This window comes from Salvelinus namaycush, chromosome 20 (assembly GCF_016432855.1).
Source record: "Salvelinus namaycush isolate Seneca chromosome 20, SaNama_1.0, whole genome shotgun sequence".
Classification (NCBI taxonomy): Eukaryota; Metazoa; Chordata; class Actinopteri; order Salmoniformes; family Salmonidae; genus Salvelinus; species Salvelinus namaycush.
The window spans coordinates 5,611,995-5,631,023 of record NC_052326.1 but is presented as its reverse complement, the minus strand read 5'-3'; the positions used below and the strand labels follow the sequence as shown (position 1 = coordinate 5,631,023).

General features: G+C 42.7%; 1 protein-coding gene across 1 annotated transcript; it reads right to left on the bottom strand.

Moving 5' to 3' along the window:
- Positions 1 to 464: 464 nt before the first annotated feature.
- LOC120064984 (phosphatidylinositol glycan anchor biosynthesis class U protein-like) lies at positions 465 to 18,346 on the bottom strand. The gene is made up of 12 exons (XM_039015606.1): positions 18,190 to 18,346; positions 17,321 to 17,385; positions 17,148 to 17,207; positions 16,837 to 16,899; positions 15,958 to 16,067; positions 15,591 to 15,691; positions 15,389 to 15,486; positions 13,355 to 13,509; positions 12,807 to 12,950; positions 9,521 to 9,645; positions 3,523 to 3,665; positions 465 to 1,802 (listed from the first exon to the last, which is right to left on the bottom strand). Exons 1-12 carry the CDS (start codon positions 18,317 to 18,319, stop codon positions 1,689 to 1,691), a joined length of 1,308 nt encoding a protein of 435 aa, XP_038871534.1. The 5' UTR covers positions 18,320 to 18,346; the 3' UTR covers positions 465 to 1,688.
- Positions 18,347 to 19,029: the final 683 nt, after the last annotated feature.

Genomic DNA, 19,029 nt, shown 5'->3' with positions numbered 1-19,029 from the left:
TCGTGATATCCCTTCGCTCTGAAGCCTGCAGCCTTGCTGGCTTGGTCGAAGTGGCTGATGGTCTAATTAGCCCCTACACCCTTGAGAATTTTCACTCCCTCAGCTTTGGGACACTTGTGCAAATGGCGCAGGTGAGCGTGAAAGCGCAAATGGAGAGCCAAGGGAAGGGGGTGATTTGGATTCAACCATAGACAAACAGCTTTAAATAAAAGAACATAGGGTCTGGAACATTTCTGAAGGGAGGGCCTGCAGGGGATAATGATTGGCCAGAAGGTCGGCTCTTAATTGACCAGCTGAAGTCATAAGGCTACATCTACTGCTATGGATTAAAATGAGTGATCCAGTAGGCTACTCCAGAACCGGAATAGGTTTCCAGTGTGCTGCACATATCTACCTGTATGCTTCCAAACAACAACAAAACTCAAAACCTGTAATGTAGTCATCATTCAGCAAATAGAACATGATCCGTTTTAAAATCACCCTGGTCTTTAATATCATGAAGAAGAAAAAATACAGAAACATATCAAAACAACTAAAGTACTCCTCCATTTAGAAAATTATAGAAGAAAAAAATGAACAAAATTAGTGCTGTCAAATAAATACTGTATATGTACACATAAAAATGGCATACATGAACATTCATGCTGGATCACATTCAACAAGCAGAGTGCATCACGAGAGTTCAGATAAGTGAGGAATCCAGATCATATCAAATTTTCACTGGGTACAGGGTTATCAGACTACATTTCTCTCAGATAAGACACTCCAGTAAACAGGTGTCTTATCCCGATATCTTTTTCCTATAGTATTGCAAATAGTGACAATGCAGTAGTTAGGCCCATCAGATATCCATTGAGAGAAGAGTACCAACTTAACACTTTGTCCTACAATAACTGTGTACAAAATGTTGATAAGTGTATTAGTAAAACACAAAATAAAGGTTTTTGTTCATTAGGCACTAAACAGAAGACAACATACTGGAACAGAGGTGAACTACTTGGACAATAAGAAATGCATTTTTTTTTTAATTATATTTTTTACACTTTTTCAGTTGCGTGCCCTAATGAACACGACCCAAATGTGGAGGCTGTTTCTTCCAGTAAACACTAGATTGACTGACAAGCCCCTGTGGTTTTCATGTTCAAGCGACGCCCTCTGCTGGTAAACAGCCTAAATGCAGAACTGTCTGGTTCCTGTGTGCTCCCAAGTACCCAAAGGCTCACATCTGCTCAAGTCATCTGCTTGTTTTCAATGAGTGACAGCAATTACCAAAAGCATAAGAAAGGAAATCCAGGAAAAAAAACTATAACCAAATTAAGCAAAAGAAAAGGACAAGCAACACCATCACCTACCCGCCACCACAAGATTTGTCACCTACTCACTGGAGCGAAAGAGCATGGAAAGAGCAAATGGCACCCAACTTCCATCCCACCCTCTTCAACTCCATGTCTGCTCCATCCTTCATTTCTGTACCAGAAGTAACTTCAGAAACACTAAGGCTTTGGTCTATGGGGGAGCAGGTGGTTGGTTGGGTGGGTGGGATGTTTGCTTAAAAGTACGACCTCAGAATTAAGAACAAAGGGTGGGGTAATGTTCACAGTCACTGTCAGTCAGGTATGGGTCTGTCACCCATGTCCCATCCCTGCCTGCGTGCGCGCGTGCAAGTGTGTGTGAGAGTTTGTCGTCGTCTACTTGAGAACCAGAGTGGCCTCGCTGCCGTCTTTCCTCTTCAGGTACAAGCCATGGGTCAGGTGGTGCTCTCGCCGCAGGTACGCATAGAAGTAGTCCGACACCAGCAAGATCTGAGAAGGAACAAAGTAACATCCATCTGTGGTTAGTTGAATTTCAACAGTTATTAGGTACTGTACTCCCCCATCAAACTGATTTCACAGCTACAAGCTATATAATATATGACATCTTTATATAACCTGTACATTTTAAACATTGCCACATAAAAAGGTCTGGGAGCTTCTCCAAACCATGTGTGGAATGGTTTGGCCTTCTCCTTCCTTTTGAAATGATGTAATCTCAGGCAAAGTCATACTATCAGAGAAATGGGAAATGTGTGTCAGCCAAAGTGGTCAGCGAGCAAAACTGACCAGGTTAATCTCAAGATTGTTTCTCTCAAAACTGACAGGCAGGTTCACCACAATCTCACACCGCTTATCTAAATACCATTCACATCTACGAAAACAGGTCCGTTTTTATAAATAGTCCACTCAAGTGTATAATTGAGCAGACTGGGAAGTCTCTGAATAGGCTTCATCTGGGAATCCTTCCATAATAGTCCAAATGGCCAGAGCTCTGTGTGAACGGAATAAGTGCCTTGTTTGGTTCGAACCAACACCGTCAAATTATGAATGACCCCCCCAAGATGCCATTATCGTCATTTTCTGCTCCAGAGATGAAAACAGAATGTTTGTTCAGTCTTTGCGGATCCTGCTTATGTCCTTAGCTGAGAAGACCAGGAAGAAAAGTCTCAATGGACTAAAATTAGCTATTTTATCCCAAAGCGTCTTACACCCAGTTTTACCGGCCTTTCCATTAAAGTGTTAGACAGTGATATCATTGTCATACTCTGACAGGTAACCCAAAACCTTGGTTTCTACATCATCTGTTCCAGAGCAGATGAATTAGTGAAGGACATGGCCGAGGACAAACAGTCCTACATTCCGGTCCCCTCTGTAAGTCTTCGCTCTGTACTACCATGATTTCAACTCCAGACAAGGGATTTGTGAGTGTTAACGGACACTGAAGGGAACGGTATCTGCGGTTGTCAAATGCAAAATGGCTGCCGTTTATTTAGAATTTCTATCTGGGGGCTTAACAATGGGAAGGTCTCCCAATAAGTCTACCTGTTTTACTGCCTCCACTATTCATTATAGGTGACATCATAAGCCTCTTTTACATACAAACTTGACAAATTCTGGTCCGTAGCCAGACTCACTGATCTTGGTGAGATGCCCCAGGGGTGTCATTTGGGAATAGCAGGCTGCGGCAGTTAACATACCCTAGCTCAAGACCAACAATGTTAAATATGATACTACTAGCATTTCAATCCCAAGGCAAAAGACTTGGCCATACCCAAGGACAAGGTCCCCAACTGGTGGCCCGTGCGCCGAATTTGGCACATGGGTGGTTTTATTTGGCCCCAAAGATTTGAGCAAAAAATATAGTTTTATGTTGGACATAAGACTTTAAAAACACCAGGAAATATTTTAATTTGCTTCCAACTATTCCCACACATAAGAGAGAGACAGGTGATTGTATACAAATGTAAGCAAGGTTTGAAATTATTACGTTTTAGTCAAACATATGTGTTTGGGCTTCTTGCGGTCAATTTGCAGTCTACAAATTATTTGTAATTATGCTTCGGCCTTCCGACCATCCGCTCAAGAAAAAAAAAATAGCCTGCGGCTGAATCTAGTTAATGATCCCTGCCCTAGGATTAGCTGAAAAATACACTTAAGTTGCCTGTCCCCATGCTAACTTACCCTTTCCTGCCTATGCCAGCCCACTCACCTGTGCCACATTGAAGAGCAGCGTGATGGCGTAGTAGAAGTTGGAGTTGGCGCTGCCAGCGTAGATCCAGAGGTGCCAGAGGACGGGGAACAAGGCGGAGCAAGCCAACAACACAACCGACACCAGAAATATATTTCTCAAGACTGGAAGACACAAGGAAAACAAAGACATCAAATAAATGGACAATATACAGTGTACAAAACATTAAGAACACCTTTCTAATATTGAGTTGCACCCCCCCACCCCCTTTGCACTCAGAACAGCCTCAATTCGTCGGGTAAGGTGTCGAAAGCACAGTTGTGTCAAGTTGGCTGGATTTCCTTTGGGTTGTGAACCATTTTTGAGACACATGGGAAACTGTAGTGTGAAAAACCCAGGAGCTTTGCAGTTCTTGAAACAAACTGGGGCGCCTGACACCTACTACCATACCCCGTTCAAAGGCACTTAAATATTTTGTCTTGCCCATTCACCCTGTGTGCAAAGCTGTCATCAAGGAAAAGAGTGGCTATTTGAAGAATCTCAAATATATTTAGATTTGTTTAAGACTTTTTTGGTTACTACATGATTCCATATGTATTATTTCATAGTTTTGATGTCTTCACTATTGTAATGTAGAAAATAGTAAAAATAAAGAAAAACCCTTGACTGAGTAGGTGTGTCCTAACCTTTGACTGGTACTGTAAATAATCTAGTCATAACATTCCTTTCTGACAAGAGGGTTATTGGGCCAAAAGGTTTTTTCTTGTAGGAGTTACCCCTAACTCATAAATATTCGGAATTATTGCAAGCCAAATCATGGTGTGCAATGAATTGGATTCTTGATCATGAAATGTGTTAATGTCTTTATCGTACCTCATGTCAATAATAAATACATTATTGACATGACTCAATGAACTCCAGTTCATAAAAAAGTAAACTTGAAACAGTTAGCATTACTCACTCCTTACTATCAGTAACCACGCTCTACACGGAGGCTCTCCGCACTGCCAAAGCCGACTCTCTCTGTTCTCATCCTCCTAGATGTATCCGCTGCCTTTGACACCGTGAACTATCAGATCCTCCTCTCCACCCTCTCAGTGATCAGTGATGGGCGTCTCAGGCCATGCACACTCTTGGATTGCATCCTACCTGGCAGGCCGCTCCTACCAGGTGACGTGAAGAGGATGTGTCTGCACCACGTACTCTCACTACTGGTGTCCCAGGGCTTGGTTCTAGGCCCTTTCCCTTTCCTCTTCTCTTTATACACCAAGTCACTCAGCTCAGTCATATCTTCACATGGTCTCTCCTATCATTGGTATGCGGATGACACTACTTTTTTCCTTCCCTCCCTTCTGACACCTAGGTGGCGACACGCATCGCTGCGTGCCTGTCTGATATCTCAACTTGGATGTCGGCCCACCACCTCAAGCTCACCTCAAATACATTTTTACCTGTTAAATAAAGGTTAAAAAAAAAGAAGCTCAACAAGACAAAACTGCTCTTACTCCCGGGGAAGGCCTGCCCGCTCAAAGACCTCTCCATCACAGTTGACAACTCCACAGTGTCACCCTCCCCGAGTGCAAAGAACCTTGGCGTGACCCTGGACAACACCCTGTCGTTCTCTGCAAACATCAAAGCAGTGAACCGCTCATGCTCCACAACATCCGTAGAGTACGACCCTACCTCACACAGGAAGCACCGCAGGTCCTAATCCAGGCACGTGTCCTCTCCCGTCTAGACTACCGCAACTCACTGTTGACTGGTCTCCCCGCTTGTGCCATCAAACCCCTGGAACTTATCCAGAACGCAGCAGCCTGCCTGGTTTTCAACCTTCCCAAGTTCACTCATGTCTCCCCGCTCTGCCGCACACTCCGCTGGCTTCCAGTTGAAACTCGCATCCACTACAAGACCATGGTGCTTACCTACGGAACAGCAGGAGGAACTGCCTTCAGGCTATGCTCAAAACCTACACCCCAACCAGAGCACTTCGTACTGCCATCTCAGGTCTCTTGGCTCCCGCTCAGCCCAGTCCAAGCTCTTCTCTGTCCTGGCACCCCAATGGTGGAACCAGCTTCCCCCTGAAGCTAGGACAGCAGAGTCCCTGCCCATCTTACCGAAAATATCTGAAACCCTACCTCTTAAAACAGTATGTTAAATAATACTCATCTCGACCCCCACCCCCCCAAAAAAATTAAGAAAAAGACTTAACCAGCACTTGCACTTCAAGCCCCCTAACCCCCCTTCTAGCTCTGACAGCTACAGTTGAAGTCGGAAGTTTACATACACTTAGGTTGGAGTCATTAAAACTCGTTTTTCAACCACCAAATGTCTTGTTAACAAACTATAGTTTTGGCAAGTCGGTTAGGACATCTACTTTGTGCATGACACAAGTAATATTTCCAACAATTGTTTACAGACAGAATATACTTATAATTCACGGTATCACAATTCCAGTGTGAAAATTCGTTGTGAAAATTCTGTGCAACTTCCAGTGCACATTTACTGTGAACACAGAGGCTGTACCCACTTTAAGTCACAGTTTTAACAATGGCCAAGTAGGCTACAGTGGCTATTTGACCAAAATGTAGGCCTACCATCAAAAACAATGGAGAAAATGCATCCCATAACATTTTAACATGGAAATAGCTATTCTAATCATTTAGCCTACAGTAGCAGCCAATGTGTGGTGCTCAATGTAGGCCTACATTCCATGAGACTTATGAAAAAAAACATGCAGGGCTTGACATTAACCTGTTTACCCACTTATCTTCCAGACAAGGTGACTGAAAAATGTTTGTGTTGTTTGATACAAGAAATCACTTAATGAAATAAAATGCATTACTTTTACCCAACCATTACTACAGAGAATCAGACAAATTATGCAACCCTCTGCCTATTGGCTACTTAGCTTATTCAAGCCGGTATCAAAATACAACACTGCTCCTTTAAAACAAAAAAAAGCTCTTTACCTGACTCACTTTTTCAAAGATGTCTAGAAATGTGCACGTTTCATGCTCTTGTAGGAAACAATCACTCCCCTATTGCTGACTACAAATAATCTATAACTGGGATAATAACTCACTAACTAGCAAAGGATATGAACAAAATGGCTACATGCAGCTCTTGCTTTGATCTCAAATCTAATCATGACCACAGCTGTAAACAGTGCAGTTCAAAGTAAATGGCACAGATCCATAGATGGCAATGGTCAATTTGAATATAGGCTTACTGCAGCTCTAATTAGTTATGCCACACCGGTCTGTGTAGAGTACTGCCGAGTCATGCCCAATAGACTCATACTGGGATGCGTTCTGCCTACAAGTTCGCTTTGTTTCGGTATGTGGCATAGAAATTGGCCAATATTGCTTTGATTTAATCACAATTGCCACAGTGAAGGGAAACGTTGATAAATCAACAGAGAAAGTAACAGACTAACTGAGAAAACTCTAGAAAGTTGAGTGAAGTTCAATCTTGTACTTCTCTCTGTGGGCTGATATTTCTCCCGCGCTCTGCGCGGCAGTGCCGGAGGAGCTGCGTGGCAGTCTCTGGCTACTGCGATCACATGCGCAGCTTAGAGGGAACACTGCTTGCAATCCAGTTCCTCTACATCAGAAAACATGGAAGGGGTCGAGGCCAAGCGAAGAACCTTCTCTGTACGTGGGTGTGTTAAGAGGAAACGGACGTAGTGGCGTAGTAAATTCAACTGATCATCAACATCTTGATTAGATGAATCAGATGTTACACTGCTCAGCTGTGACAAAACCTGCAGTACTGCGGTTTTGGAGGCTTGAGGATTACTGCACTACAATATTAGGGACACACGATGTTAAGGAGCACACACTCCATGTCCAACGTCATCTGTCGTGGCTGAATGACGACATGAACATCATACAGATGGTGGGTTTTACACTGTATTGGCAGGATAGAACAGCAGCCGGGACTCTAACCCGGAAGCTTATAAGAAATCCTGCTATGCCCTCCGAAGAACCATCAAACAGGCAAAGCGTCAATACAGAACTAAGATCGAATCGTACTACACCGGCACCGACGCTCGTCGGATATGGCAGGGCTTGCAAACTATTACAGACTACAAAGGGAAGCACAGCCGAGAGCTGCCCAGTGACACGAGCCTACCAGACGAGCTAAATTACTTCTATGCTCGCTTCGAGGCAAGTAAGACTGAAACATGCATGAGAGCATCAGCTGTTTCGGACGACTGTGTGATCATGCTCTCCGCAGCCGATGTGAGTAAGACCTTTAAACAGGTCAACATTCACAAGGCCACAGGGCCAGATGGACGTGTACTCCGAGCATGCGCTGACCAACAGGCATGTGTCTTCACGGACATTTTCAACCTCTCCCTGTCAGTCTGTAATACCAACATGTTTTTTTTTTTTCACCTGTATTTAACCAGGTAGGCCAGTTGAGAACAAGTTCTCATTTACAACTGCGACCTGGCCAAGATAAAGCAAAGCAGTGCTACAAAAACAACAGAGTTACACATGGGATAGACAAACATACAGTCAGTAACACAATAGAAAACTCTATGTACAGTGTGTGCAAATGTAGTAAGATTAGGGAGCTAAGGCAATAAATAGGCCATAGTAGCGAAATAATTCCAATTTAGCATTAACACTGGAGTGAATAGATGTGCAGAAGATGATGTGCAAGTAGAGATACTGGGGTGCAAAAGAGCAACAACAAAAAATAACATGGGGATGAGTTAGTTGGGTGTGCTATTTACAGATGGGCTGTGTACAGGTACAGTGATCGGTAAGCTGCTCTGACAGCTGATGCTTAAAATTAGTGAGGGAGATATAGGTCTCCAGCTTCAGTGATTTTTGCAATTTGTTCCAGTCATTGGCAGCAGAGAACTGGAAGGAAAGGCGGTCAAAAGAGGTATTGGCTTTGGGGATGACCAGTGAAATATACCTGCTGGAGCGCGAGCTATGGGTGGGCGTTGCTATGGTGACCAGTGAGCTGAGAAGGCGGGCTTTACCGAGGGTAGTGTGTACGGCCCAGTACATCACTGGGGCCAAGCTTCCTGCCATCCAGGACCTCTATACCAGGCGGTGGCAGAGGAAGGCCCTAAAAATTCAAGACTCAAATCAAAGACTCCAGCCACCCTAGTCATAGACTGTTCTCTCTCCTACCGCACGGCAAGCGGTACCAGAGCGCCAAGTCTAGGTCCAAAAGGCTTCTAAACAGCTTCTAACCCCAAGCCATAAGACTCCTGAACAGCTAATTAAATGGCTACCCAGACTATTTGCCACCCCCCCCCCCCCCGTCACTATAATAACTCCACATACATGTACATATTACCTCGACTAACCTGCGCCCCCTATATATAGCCTCGCTATTGTTATTTTACTGCTGCTCTTTAATTACTTGTTCCAATTATTTCTTGTACTTTTTAAAAAGTTTTTTTTTTCTTCTTTAAAAAACTGCATTGTTGGTTAGGGCATGGAGGTAAGCATTTCACTGTAAGGTCTACACCTGTTGTATTCAGCGCGACAAATAACATTTGATTTGATCTAATAAACATGTTTACAAAACTCTCCTTGAGATCAGTAGGTACAAAACGGAAGAAAGCGCTTTGAAAAGTGGGGAGGTCCTATCTAAACTTGTCCAATAAGTAATGCTTTTGTTCATCTTCTGTTGCAAAACAGTTTGCTACGGTGTGCCCTATCGAACACAACCCAAGGGTTATGGGAAGGAACCATAGAGAATGACAGTGGCCAAAGGCCATATTGGCATGGGCAGCTCCATCGAGGGCTTCCACCATTTTAATGTAGTCAACTCGGTGGGACTTCTAACTTCATTGGCTGATCCCTCCTGGTGACTGTTGGAATCATGTCCAACCAGGTCATCAGGAGGGATCAACCAATCGTGAAGAAGAACATTGACTACTTTAAAATGCAGACAGCCTCAACGGCGCTACCCATGCCGTCTCAGACGCTATAATGCCACAGATACAAAAATAAGTCCTCTATCTATCTCTATGGAAGGAACCACTCACATCTGTATAGGTGGTTCCATGCGGGCAGGAAGGCCATGTAGAGGGCGATGTCGCCCACGGTGGGGTAGGACTTGAAGATGGAGATGATGGCAATCTGCATGAAGATCAGAAAGACCGGGTGCTCCCTGGGACAGAGAGAGGACAGCAGAGTGTTACTACTGTACGGCAGCAATTTTAAGACAAAATCATTTACAGGATGCATAGATGTCACCCGTTTAGATGGGATACATTATATATACACAGATGTGGTCTGTGTGGCACAGCAGAGCATAGCGGTTGTAACACCAGAGTTGTGGGTTCGATTCCCGCTGGGGCCACCCATACCAGATGTATGCACGCACTACTGTAAGTCGCTTTAGATAAAATTGTATGTGCATTAAAATACGTTAATACATGATGTTAGCTTCTAAGTTCTGGTTCAATAATCCAGACGAATACCAAAGAAAGCTCAAGACTAGACCTATTCACCACACTGGGTTATGCAGCTGCAAGAAAACCATACAAAGTCTCAAGCAACTGTGTTTATAACGTCACACTTGGTCCCCCCATCCCGACTAGACCCCCCTTTTGTGTCTAGGATGAACAATCAATCTCTGTTGCTGGGCAGGTGGTGCTATCATCCAAGCTCGAGTCCGGAACCTTCATACTCAACGCCTCTCAAGTCTTCTTATCAGTCAGGAAAGGCCTCGAGTTAGGGGAGTTCACATTCTTGCAGTCTACTAGATAATTACTATACACAAAGAGCTTAAACCTAACACTACTTTCTATCCCTAAGAATATACAAAAGTTCATTCCTATTAGGAGTATATAATGGTATAAAACAGTAAAGATATAAAATGGTAATTACGATCTACCAACTCTAACTCCAGACATATGGCTCCTATTTAACCCTAATGGAATCATTCTTGCCCTCAGAGATAGGCTCCCTTTGTACTTTCCCTCTACCCAAATACAATGCACAGAGCATTCCATCGAACACATAACACCAGGCTAATTATACAATTATAAAAACGGGCTCAAGTCCTTATCCAACAATAATAATATACATAATAATACCCAGGAACATCAATGGCAAATTATATCCACTGAAATGGAAATGAATGTATACTGAAAAAAATATATAAAGCACAACATGTGAAGTGTTGATCCCAAGTTTCATGAGCTGAAAAAAAAAGATTCCAGAAATGTCCCATATGCATAAAAATCGTATCTCTAAAAAGTTGCGCACAAATTTGTTTACATCCATATTAAATGAGCATTTCTCCTTCACCAAGATAATCCATCCACCTGACACGTGTGGCATATCAAGAAGCTGATTAAACAGCATGATCATTACACAGGTGCACCTAGTGCTGGGGGCAATAAAAGGCCACTCTAAAAAGTTGAGGGAGTGTGCAATTGGTACGCTGACTGCAGGAATGTCCACGAGAGCTGTTGCCAGAGAATTTAATGTCAATGTTTCTCCCATAAGCCGCCTCCAACGTCATTATAGAGACTTTGGCAGTAAGTCCAACCGGCCTCACATTGCAGACCACGTCTAACCGCGACAGCCCAGGAACTCCATATCCAGTTTCTTCACCAGTGGGATCGTCTGAGACCAGCCACCCGGACAGCTGATGAAACTGTGGGTTTGCACAACCGAATAGTTTCTGCATAAACTGTCAGAAACCGTCTCAGGGAAGCTCATCTGCGTGCTCATCGTCCTCACGAGGGTCTTGACCTGATTGCAGTTTGGAGTCGTAACCAACTTTACTGGAGAAGTGTGCTCTTCATGGATGAATCCCGGTTTCAACTGTACCAGGCAGATGGTAGACAGCGTAGCGTGTACGGCGTCGTGTGGGCGAGCGGTTTGCTGATGTCAACATTGTGAACAGAGTGCCCCATGGTGGCAGTGGGGTTATGGTATGGGCAGACATAAGCTACTGGCAACGAACACAATTGCATCTTATCGATGGCAGTTTGACTGCACAGAGATACCGTGATGAGATCCTGAAGCCCATTGTTTTGTCATTCTTCCGCCGCCATCACCTCATGTTTCAGCATGATAATGCACGGCCCCATGTCGCAGGGATCTGTACACAATTCCTGGAAGCTGAAAAGGTCCCAGTTCTTCCATGGCCTGCATACCCACCAGACATGTCACCCATTGAGCATGTTCGCAATGCTCTGGATCGACGTGTACGACAGCGTGTTCCAGTTCCCGCCAATATCCAGCAACTTGGCACAGCCACTGAAGAGGAGTGGAACAACATTCCACAGGCTACAATCAACAGCCTGATCAACTCTATGCAAAGGAGATATTGCGGTGCATGAGGCAAATGGTGGTCACACCAGATACTAACTGGTTTTCTGATCCACGCCCCTACTTTATTTATTTTTTACATTTCTGTGACCAACAGATGCTTATCTGTTTTCCAGTCATGTGAAATCCATAGATTAGGGCCTCATTTATTTATTTCAATTGAGTGATTTCCTTATATGAACTGTAACTCAGCAAAATCTTAGAAATTGTTGCATGTTGTGTTTATATTTTTGTTCAGTATATTTTTCAGGTCTGATTTGACGGGTCAGAAATGTTTGGTTTGGTGAGTAGAAGTTGTACCTCTGTTCTTACATGGCAACAATCCAGGTGCAAGGTGATCACAACGTAGGCAAACATGACTACATAAAACAGCTTGAAGCTTATGCAACTGTAAAGATTTGCAAACAAACCCCAACTGTGTTAATCTTATAATAGGCCTCAAAACAGGTCTAACTGTGTAACCTTACGTAACCATTGTAGACTGTGGGGCAGTGTTAGCTCAAATAAACTGTTTGTTAACAAACAAAAGCATACATTTAACATAATTGCAATGACCACAATCAGGTTTAATAATTCTAAGTAACTCAATGGACAACATCAACATTGTGGTTACTAATTAATTAACCTGACTATTAACTACCACACAAGTGGTAGTATAATATCCACTTCATAGAAAGGAGGCCAAACACTTGGGCGACATTTTCATCCGTGCAAAAAGACACCATAAACCTAATTGCAATCGGGCCATGTGATCTAATTTAAAACTTTTCTTCAACAACGTGCATTATAAGGAGGCAATTATTTCACTCGTTTATTGCACTGAGCAATGCGCATACATTGGAGAAATCTTTTAAATTAAAATCTGGCTGCCAGATTACAATGAGGTTCACTGTATTTTCTCCCCACAGATCTGTGCTCTTTTTCACCACGAAAACAACTCCCTTATTCTCACCATACGGCGAGTTAAAGAGAAGAGGGACTCACTTTAGCTTGATGGAGAGTGGAATGGTGTAGAAAAACACGTTGATCTGAAAGACGCAGATGAAGAAGAGGCGGAAGTGCTCAAACATCTCGGCAAAGAAGTACCAGAAGAGGCCTATGTTGGGGGTGAGGTCTGGAACGGAGAGGCTGGGGGGGGGGATACAGAGAACAGCATTCACACAGTCAGAGAGGAACACAGAAAGGCCCTTTTCATAACACATTCCGTAGCATAGCGGTCTCTCGTCTTCCAAATATGTCTGCTAGGCCTAATTGCCATCCCCACAAAGACAAACTTTATTCATTAGATTTTTTTATAGTGGGAGAAAGTTGTAGGTTCTCTCAATCATATTCCGAAGACACGTATTCATAACAGATTTACACCGATTAGTGAATTCTCAATGCACAAATTAACAGTAATTGTATGCTAAGGTCTACAACATCAAGCTGAAAAAAAACTCCCTTAGTAAACGTGTCCAGCAGGGTTGGGGTCAATCCCATTTAAATTCTGTCAATTCTTGAATTGAAATGACCCCAACCCTGGTGTCACTCACATGAATCCGTAGACGGAAGACAGGAAGTCCCAGGAGCTGAGCAGGAAGAAGGACAGACAGACCATGACACATAGGCTGCCCAGGTACATGAAGGCGTACTGCGTTGTGAAGAGCCAGAAGCTGGATCTTTGCCAGTTCACTGGGATGTACAACCTCTGTGGGAAAGATAGAAACATTAGGGAGAGAATGAATGTTTCAAACGCTTAATAATCACAGGCAGAATGTATCTAACATCTCAGAGTAGGAGGGCCGATTTAGGATCAGTTTTTCCTTTTATTTAGATCAGAATGAATAAGGTAACATGGACACTGAAGACCTGATCGTAGACTCGTGGTCTACTCTCCTTAATTTGCACTGATGTGGAAAAGACTTGAAAGGTGGAAGCTCATTATTAGGCTGCCTGTGACCTGTTCAGTTCTTACAGATCAGTACAATGAAGTAGACGGGACAAGGATAGGACAGATTTTTGTATGTTCACCAGGGGTGCATCTCAATAGTCCAACTTGGCCTCCACTCTGTGACTCCTTCAAGTGTAATGCACTGAAAAAATAGGCTAGAACCCATAAAGTGGATGCCTATCAACCAGGACTTGGGCAGGTGAAAGTTGTCATGTCTATGCATATAAAGGAATGGCGACAAAGGGAGGAAGCCACTTTGGACTATAGAGATTGACCACATATCACTAACCACGTTTCAATCCACAGGTCATAGTGTATTAAAAAAAACAAAAAAACAGCAGCTGTGATGGAAATAGGAAGACTCGGTATAACTTCAGAAATGTCGACAATGTTATTTTTGTGTCGGTACAATTAATTATGCAACAAACTGCGGTGGAAACGATGTATTGGATAATTGTTGATAGAATAACCTTGCCTGGCTAGCCAAACGGTACGCCACACCCATGGAACAGATTCTAACCGGTCTGACTGGTCCCAGAAAACGATGGGTTGGGCCATAGCCAAAACACCCTTGAGTAAAGCAGTGATTTAAAAATGTGTCATTGGATAGAGATGATACAATCGCTGATGACTTTATTTTGTACAAATCCCCTAATTTTGACATCACCACAAACAACTTAAACGATGGCAGTCTCAAACTGAAGTATGTAGCGAACATAGAGTGGCAGAAGAATTCAGTTTAGTCGTCAGGCAAAGATTAATCATCACGTCGAGATAAATTTGCAGTCACACGATGCTACACTACATGACCAAAAGTGTGTGGACACCTGCTCGTCGAACATCTGATTCCAAAATCATGGGAAATAATACGGAGTTGGTCCCCCCTTTGCTGCTACAACAGCCTCCACTCTTCTGGGAAGGCTTTCCACTAGATGTTGGAACATTGTTGCGGGGACTTGCTTCCATTCAGCCAAAAGAGTATTAGTGAGGCTGGCACTGATGTTGGGCGATTAGGCCTGGCTCGCAGTCAGCGTTCCAATTCATCCCAAAGGTGTTTGATTTGAGGTCAGGGCTCAAGTTCTTCCACACCAATCTCAACAAACCATTTCTGTATGGACCTTACTTTGTGCATGGGGGCATTTGGGGCGGCAGGTAGCCTAGTGGTTAGAGCCTTGGGCCAGTAACCGAAAGGTTGCTAGATCGAATCCCCAAGCTGACAAGTAAAAAATCTGTCATTCTGCAAATGAACAAGGCAGTTAACCCACTGTTCCTAGGACGTCATTGTAAATAAGAATTTGTTCTTAACTGACTTGCCTAGGTTAAATCCCAAAATAAATTAAAAATGTAAAAAATTGTCATGCTGAAACAGGAAAGGGCCTTCCACAAACTGTTGCCACAAAATTGGAAGCACAGAATCATCCAGAAAGCCATTGTATGCTGTAGCGTTAAGATTTCCCTTCACTGGAACTAAGAGGCCTAGCCCGAAACAAGAAAAACAGCCCCAGACCATTATTTCTCGTCCACCAAACTTTGCAGTCGGGCAGGTAACATTCCCCTGGGGACCACTGATCCCTGTCGCAAATTGGATGGAAACCTTGTGAAAAGTGAGTCTTTCAGCTGAGTGATACGAACGTACCTGTAGTAGGTAAAGCAGTGCTGGGGCAAATAGTGTGAGGGGGTAGATTGACTGGTATGTCGCCAAGGCCAAGAATATCGCACTCATCAAGGAACTTCCTTCAATATCAGAGAATAATTTAGTTATTGACACGACAAGCAAATACATGGTTTGGGTCACACCAAAATAGTTTTTATTTTGTCATTTGTTGCTGTTCACATACCTTTTACTGTACAGAGAATGAAGAGTGCGATGACTGCATTGTTAAGCCCACAGGTTGACTTTGCCACACAGGAGAGGATAGTGAAAGGGTTTAACAAGTAACTGCAGGGTGAGAGAGCAAAAACTAAAGGTCATCATTAAGTTGTAAACACTTTGTTTACTAAAACTGACAGACACCCATAGGTTTAAAGGTATAATTGAATGTTGACAGAGCTGTTCTTTAAGCTGACCATGTTGAGCCAGGTGGAGTAGGGTGAAGTTAACCCTGGATTCTGATCTAGTCAGTTTTGTGTTTTCCCCTCTAATGGTTAAGGTTAGGACTGGGGAAAGTAAGCTGATCCTAGATCTGTGCCTTCTCTGGTACTTACAACATGGCCACTTTCAGAGGGATGTAGTACATCTCTTTGGGGGTGCGGATGAGCTCCAGGCAGTCCAGAGGATAGCGCTCAGCCTCCAGGGCGTACTTCTGTTTCCTGAACTGGAGCAGAAACACACACCCCACTAGCCGTGTCACTACACCAAGTCTGTGTTGTTCCGGAACCCATAATGCAACAGCAAAGTCAAAAGTCTCTGGGATTCTTCAACATTGCAGTCGACTGCCGACTGACTGATCTACAAATCTCTTTGCATCATAAATAACTACTCACTATTATTTGTAGATCAGTCTGAGTCACAATTTACCAAAAATGCATCACTGATTTGATGCTCTTGGACACCCAATCCCAGGGTATCTTGAAACATCAAAAAGACACCACACCAACCACCGTGTTAACACTAGACAATGGCTGTGATGGAATACTCCTGCCACGTCCTATTTTAGTAAGTTTGTTTGATAAGTGAAAATATAATGTTTTGTAGTAGAAGACTAAATATAGCCAGGACGTGATACTCATTTCAGCTTTTCCTGTAGTTTGAATTCACTGCACACTTGAGGAAGTGACTCAACTTATGAGACCCCTGTGTTTGTCACAACACCTGACAACCAGATATGGGGGCGGCTAAACAAACATTTAGCCTATGTTCTAAAATAGTAGGCCGATGTAGCAAATAGGCACAGTAAATACTTTTAGTAAGCAGGATTTATTAGGTCACAAACCAAGGCTTGTTGTTCCTGTACCCATAATGCAAGTGAAATGTCTAACATCCAATCCCAAGGCACCTTGAAGCATATTTTTAGGTCATGCAGACATGCATAATATCCCATGACACAATAATCATTATTTATTTTGGCATTATTTGTCACTTACCACAGTCTTGTTGTAGTCCTTCACTGCTAGGTATAGTGCCACCGCAGTGAGTGCATCTGCCATCTATGGGGCAGGTTGAGAGAGGGAAGGTAACACAATTGATGGATGTATGGATGGATTTGACCTTTGGGAATCAAACTCAAATGATGGTTTCTCTGTAGCATCCATGCATGTTCCAGCTAATTGTCTAGGAGCAAAACTAGCAATCAGATTACACTGGACCCTCAATTTGATACAGGTATCAAATTGTATAGTGACATAATAGACAGTGTTATTACTGAATAAGTATATTTATTAAAGGTTGCACTCACCATAAACACAATCTCTGCATAATCAATAACAAAGTGAAAGAAGTATATAATGAGGGGCGTCTGAAAGGGATAAGATGACATCATGATTATACCACTTTGTGAATGTATTAATTTATGAAGCAACACATTGTGATAGAATGTTACTCGTTTAATGGAATCGAGAGGGGACTGACCTCATGGAACACATCCCCTGCATATGGAGATACTCCCAGGTCCAGGAGAGCCAGGCCTTCCACAACTACAAATAACAAACCATAAAATATCATCAACCTATGGAACCAAAATAATGTATACCCTGTTGTGTCCACATTGTTCTCAACCATGATAGCTGGGGCTAGTTCTTTTAAGTCCAAAACTGGTCCTGAACATTTTACGTTTTGAGTGCAATATCAAAATTAAAGCCAAATCTATATAAGCTATCATAAGGCTTGACTTGCACTAGCTGACTAAACTCCACTACATAACTGTTATAGCTAACCTGCATCTCGTGGAATTGAGTCAGCTAGATTTGCACGAGCTAATGTACTGTCTGATTAATAATTAATATACCGCACTGTCATTCCGTTTCTTTACAGGATATTGAGGTTAAAGCCAATAGATAAAGGGAACAGCAGCAAATTACATTGTAGCACGTAGCATGCATTTATCACTGTTGTAGTAACTACCCATCATTGCTTCCTTAGCTTTTTAGCTAGCTAGTTAGCCTTCCATTGATTGCCATTCCAGAAGGCATCAAATCAAACGTTATTGGTCACAAACGTGTTTAGCAGATGTTATTGCGGGTGTAGCGAAATGCCTGTAACTGCTAATACCATGCATTGGCAGCTAACTAGCTTTGATTATTCTCTGACTTCCCATGTATTTTACTATATTCCTTTGTGGAATCACTAAAACTAGCAATACTAGAACTCTCAATAACACTTTTAGTGGTGCTGTCCAACCACCTATCTAGGTTTGCATAGCAAGCTAGCCGACCGGCGACATGCAAGCGCAAGACAGAACAGCAGCAATTCCCTACACAGATAATCAATAAAGCGCCTACCTCTTTTCCAGGCATTTAGTGGAGATACTACCTCAACTCTTTCTGGTATAAGCTCAGCTAAACTTGATCTAAATAATACTGCTCTTATTGTTACAGCTACAACTAAAAGCAGGGTTAAAGGAGCTGCCATCTTTGTTGGGAGGAAGAAGCCATCCGCGGCTCGTCAGCAACACTAACAAAGTAAGTCCGGGTCACAGAATTTCGAACATTTTCTCAATAAAAGTCCCCCACGTAATAGTAGAAAAATATCAATAAACCTGTATTTATTCATGATATATGAAACATAATTGTCTAAACATGAACAATGATTCATATTTGTTCATATTGAAGTGACATTTGCATTACATTTGGGTTTACATTTTTTCCCCAAGTTCAAATAAATGCCCCAATGCTGGTTTATAAAGCATAAACTATTCTAGGTGCTGCAGTAAAAGTATTGTAGGGAATCCTCAGTAGGGTCTGTAGAATGTAAACTGAGTATACCAAACATTAGGAAGACCTTCCTAATATTGAGTTGCACACTTAATGTTGATTTTTGCCAGGTATTACCTAACCTACCAGAATTAATCCTACCTTTGAACCAACCGATCCTCCTGGGTGGTTGTAAAGGTGGTTGCACTTGGCTGGCAAAACTTAAAAAGCGGTCTCTCATGTTTTCAAGGTTCAACATGACTTAGTCGTTTGTTGGTGATGATGAATGAGATGTTTTTCATATAGCTGGTTTCACATGCACCTTATTTGTGATTGTCCATTTGCATATACTTTTTTTTGCATATAGTTTATAGTTTACACATTTATAGTTTACACATATAGTTTACACATTGTTATTTGACAGATATC